General features: G+C 41.7%; 1 protein-coding gene across 1 annotated transcript; it reads right to left on the reverse strand.

Annotated features, from left to right (window-relative positions):
• Window positions 1–2,300: 2,300 nt before the first annotated feature.
• LOC139238092 (probable G-protein coupled receptor 139) lies at window positions 2,301–3,724 on the reverse strand. The gene is made up of 2 exons (XM_070867447.1): window positions 3,655–3,724; window positions 2,301–3,226 (listed from the first exon to the last, which is right to left on the reverse strand). The coding sequence occupies exons 1-2, from the start codon at window positions 3,722–3,724 to the stop codon at window positions 2,301–2,303; spliced, it is 996 nt and encodes a 331-aa protein (XP_070723548.1).
• Window positions 3,725–5,503: the final 1,779 nt, after the last annotated feature.

Raw genomic sequence — 5,503 nt, forward strand, 5'->3', positions numbered from 1 at the left:
CATCGCGAACATACTTCTTGCATCTAAATTGTCCCGTCCCATCAGAATATTGTCAGATTCTATGAGATCCCCTGTTATTCTTCTAAACGACAGAGTATAAAGGCCCACTTGATCCAGTCTCTCCACGTATATCAGTCACGGCATCCCGGGAGTTAGTCTGGTGAAACGTCGCTGCACTCCCTCAATAGCAAGAACATCATTACTCAGATTAGGAGAACAAAACTGAACACAATATTCTTGGTGAGGTCTCACCAAGGCGCTGGACTTCCCTACTACTTTCCTCAAATCCCTGAGCAATGAAAGCCAACATATCATTTGCCTTCTTTACCGGCTGCTGCACCTGCATGTCAAATTTCAATGGCTGATGAACCATGACATCTGGGTCTCATTGCATCTCCCGCTTTCCTAATCTGCCGACATTCAGATAATATTCTGTCTTCATGTTTTTGCCCTCACAAGGAACAAAGAACAACAAACCATTTAGCTTAATATTCGTCGTCGGTAACAGGGTAATTTGAAACTCAGAATATGAATATGCAGAGGTATAATTGTTGTTTGAAAAATATATCAGAGTTTTCGACGATGTAAAAAGCATGGTAGGTAAACCAAACCAGTGGATATTGTATATTTGGAATTCTAAAATAAATTCAAAAAGGTGACAAGAAAAAGGCTGTAATGAAAGATAATGTCATATGGGTTGTGTGTAATGCAATTGTTAGAATAAAGTTTTGGTTAAAAAGACAGGAAACAGAGAGTAGCAATTGCAGGTCAGTTTCAGAATGGCAAGCTGTAACCAATGGCATGCCACAACGATCAGTGTTTGGGTCTCAGCGATTTACAATGATTTAGATGAAGGGACCGAAACCAATGCAGTGAATTTTTCTGACGATACAGGGCTAGGTGATAAAGCAAGATGTGATGAGTCCTCAATGAGCCTGCAGTGAGATATAGACAGATTATGAGTCGGAAGTAAGGTACAGATGGAGTATTATGTGTGCAAATGTGAAGTTATTCACTTTGTTAGGAAGAGTAGAAACACAGAATGTTTACTAAATGATGACCAACTATTACCCTTTGTTTTTCCGAAAGATATATGTGTCCTAGTACAAGGAAGAGCGAGTTCGCATGCAAGTACCACAAGCAATTAGAATGGCGGATGGTATTTTAGCCTTTATTGCAAGAGGATTGGAGTGCAAGAGAAGGAAATCTTGCTACAATTGCACAGGGATCTGGTGAGACGAGACACAATTGCACATTTTTGTATCTTTATTGGAGGAATGCAATACTTGCCTTGGAGGCGGCGCACCGAATGTTTGGGGATCAGGTGGAAAATTAAGTAAAGTTTGAAGATCAGCCATGAAATTCTTGAATGTTGCAGAATGCGACTAATGCTACTGCTGCTCCTAATTATTTTGTTATTATGTTTATAAGAAGACGATAATTACCAAAGATTCCTTCTGACCGTCTGAAAATATTCCACCAAATGCAGGATACTTCAGCATTAGATTGATTTTTTATGAATTTCTGACAGCGTTTTACAGATAACTTGCACGAATTGTAAAAGTTAAGAACATTAAATCAAACAGTCATTTTACATTCCTTTTCTAATTAAGTTTAGTGATTGATTGAGAAAGAATGTAAAAAATATTACTGATAACACATCTGTCGACAGCACAACATACGAGCATACTTCAGTTTTGGGCTGAGAGCGAGACACCAGTCAGTGCACAATCTAGATTTGAAGCCAGTATCTGTGAAAAAAGAGTTGAAAGTTCACATCGATGAGCCGAGTTCCCACTTTTTGCACCAGTCGAACACTGATCACGTGTAATGATATCGCTCCAATGTTAATGGGGAATGGTGTCTGATTGGGGGACCGCACCTGCAATATTCTCATCAAACTTCCAGGAATGTTACCAATGTCGGTGTTCGCAAGACCTTTGATTGTTTCGGCATGGAATGACACGTTACTGATGAATTATAAGTGGCTTACCTGAACCCAGTATCTGCAGGGCAAGTTGGATTAATCTGTTGTCCGCATGTCTGACTCCACTACTGAAACTCACCATTGATATATTTGACGCCTGAACTTGAAATGTGCTAAACTTGCAGGAAAAGATTAGACTTACATAGCGACATAAGCACGAACAGCAAAGGTAAAGCAGGCATCAAACGCATGTTACAAAATGGAAGTTATCTTTACACAAGGACTGTCCCATATTTCAAATTAACAGAAAGAAGAAGGCTCTACGGTGGGAAATGCAGTTGAAACTGAGATTCAGCTAAGCAGAAGCTTGTACTTAACATGATTCTTTTAATTCTTGTTTTCTAACTAATCTCTGAATTAGTATCCAGGGAGATGTCAGCACTTTCTTCAGCTCTTCTCTGAATTTCCTCTGGGTCGCTGCATAAATACACGGGTTTAGACAGGAGTTCAGAAGTTTCAGCATAGCTCCGGTCTCAGTGGCAATATATCCCGGGTCTCTGCGGTCACCTCGGTAATAACCTGTGTTTGTCAGTCTGGTAGTTACCAAACTCACGACAGTTGTAAGCCACAACAGTATAAAACTGACCGATATAGCGAAGAGTAAAATGATGGATTTATTTCTGTTCTCCGTCTCTGGATCACAATCATTCTCAATCCTGTAGCCCCGGAGTCCCCTCCGGGCTCTGTTGGCCTCTAAAATCCGTCTGACAGTTAAACAATTTAACAAGGAAATTAAAGTAAAAGGAACCCAAACGCCCCAGGCGCTATAAAACCATACGAACCCTATTCCTGGAGCTGAGGTAAAAAAAAAAGCACTGGACCGGCAGCCCCACTGCACATTGTTAATTATTTGCTCAGGTTCTAATGAAAACAAAACTGGTATATTCTTTAAAAAGGTTAGGGCCGTGAAAGTTGTTATAACCACCGCCGCAGTTCTTTCGGTACAATACTTTAATGTAAATTTCTGGAAGCAGATAACTACAAATCGGTCAAATGTGAAGGAGACAGTGAACCAAACAGCCAAATCAAGGGTGACAGTAGTCATGTACAGTACGAACATACACACGGGAGTGTGAGCCAGGAATGAAAGTGGAAAGTGATAACTGAAAATATAATACAGCATTACATTGATGATCATAATCAGTAGATCTGCTGTTGCCATGGCAACCAGGTAGACAGAGATACACTTGGAAAGGCCGCAGTTTCCTCGGGAAAGAATCAGAATCGTCAACATGTTCGCTGAAAGAAAGAGAGAGGAGAGAAATAATATTCGAGTGTCTGATTGAAAGATACATGTAGTTACCTGCAGGGAGACTTTTACTCCAGTTATCAATATGGGTCTGTGTGAGAACAGGATTCGTGTTGGAGCCAATATCTTGGAAATCAAACCACACATTTTAATGTGCTGCTGCAACGCTCACTCAGTAACGAGTGAGAAGACGCTCCCAAAATCCGTTAAAATCCTCGTGTTGAACCTTCAAGGAACATTGCTCCTTCAGTAAAGTTACTGCATTAAGGGAGCGGCGGAAGTACATATGCAAGATGGTTCCAGTCACTGCCGACTGTGTAATGCTGACATCCGAGAAACACGTTACCTTATCCAACAGGCAGTTTCAATAGGGCGGCAGTTAGCACCGATTAACAACACACAGGTTAAAAAAGCTCACCAAGGACACCGCCATTTGCGAGAATCGGATAGTAAATCTCCTTTATCAGCAGAACAGTTGCCCGTGCCATTTTTTGTGAGATTCGATAAACTCTCTTGGAGCTGAAAGATACTGACTGGCGCATGACTGAGGCAGTGGAAGGGATCTTATATGTATGCACACATCAGTCCTCCAGTGAGTTCATTAGTGTAATTCATATTTAGCATTTGTTACAGTCAGTTAACAAATAGACTCATTTAATTTGTTTTTCTGTTCTTAGACTAAACTTGAACATTATGTAAAATTATTATTGGAGAGATCAGCAAATGCATAATTAAAAGATTGTTTACATTTGGAAAATGAAGTTTCCCAGTGGTCGTGCTGATTACAGGCCTGGTCATGACCCTGCCCATGATTCACTCCTGATGTACCGTGCCCTCCAGAACAAGCAATGAACGACGTCCTTCAAAACTGCTGTTGAGATGTCTGGCCACATTACAGTTGTCCTGATTCCTCCCGTACCTTACTTAATCTACAATTATATTAGATGTTACCTTGTTCATCCTATACTACTGCCACCAATAGAGTTACCTCGAAGTATATGTGCTCCTCAGGTCCTAGTAGCATGCCTATATTTGAACATGCTCCGATAGTAATAGCTGTATCACAGCACGAACAGTACTATTGACAGTGCTCCTTTAGCACTGGTGCTGCCCCTCCACTGACACTAGATTTGCAGTGTCGTCTTCTGCACAAGTGGTTCCCCTACATTTAAACTAGAGGTGACCATTTATTTTAGTATTATTTGTGGTCTATAGTTAACCGAGACGTAACTGTACTTCTCCAATGCTAGTCGGATGCCTACATATCCACTGGAGTTCATCGTACTACTCCGGTAAAAGTGTTATTTGTAAAATTACACTAGTGGTGACCGTGCTTCTCCAGTTACAGTTGTAACCCGACACTTACACTGGATCTGTGCTTAATGCAATTGTAATAATACCATCCCTACGCTAACACAAGTCGCACCAATAAAATTAGCATAGAGTAGATCGTGCTCCTCCGTTGCCAGTGGTATTCTGCACTTAGACGAGCTGTGAACGTGCGCCTCTTTCTCTACCAGTGACCATGAACCAACTCCGGTTCTAGTTGCACTTACATTTACATTAGCAGAGGCAAGCATGCTCCATTCTTAATCGCACTGCTACAGTTGCACGAGAGGTGATCCGGCTTCTCCGGTGCTAGTGGTAGCTACATTTACATTGGAAGTCACATTCCTACTCAGTTCTTACTCGCACTGCTACAGTTACACTAGAATTGACTGTTTTCCTTCGGTACTGATTCCGTGCACTTCCACTCGATGTAACCATGCTCCTCCGGTTCTGGTGATACATGACATTTTACTTAATTCATGGAAAGTGGTCACCACTGGCAAGGCCAGCCTTTATGGCCCTCACCTAAATGTACTTGCAATGGTGGTGGTGAACGGCCTTCTTGATCCGCTGCAATCCCTGTGGTAGCGATACTCCCACAGTGCAAACAGGGATGGAAATCCTGGAGTTTGACCCAACGACGATGATGTAACAGCGATATATGTCAGGAATGTGTGTGCTTTGGAGGGGAACTTAGAGACGATGGATTTTTCATGCACCTGCTGCCCTTTTCCTTTTGATGGTAGATGTCGCGGGTTTTAGAGGTGCTATCGAAAATGCTTTGGCAAGTTGCTGCAGTGCACTATGTAAAAGTTACACACTGCACGCCACGATGGAGGGAGTGAATGTTCAAAAAGTTCAATGGCGTGGCAAACAAACAAGCTTCTTTGTCCTGAATGATGTAGAGGTTTTTGATTGTTTTTGGAACTGCACTCATG

This window comes from Pristiophorus japonicus, chromosome 25 (assembly GCF_044704955.1).
Source record: "Pristiophorus japonicus isolate sPriJap1 chromosome 25, sPriJap1.hap1, whole genome shotgun sequence".
NCBI lineage: Eukaryota > Metazoa > Chordata > Chondrichthyes > Pristiophoridae > Pristiophorus > Pristiophorus japonicus.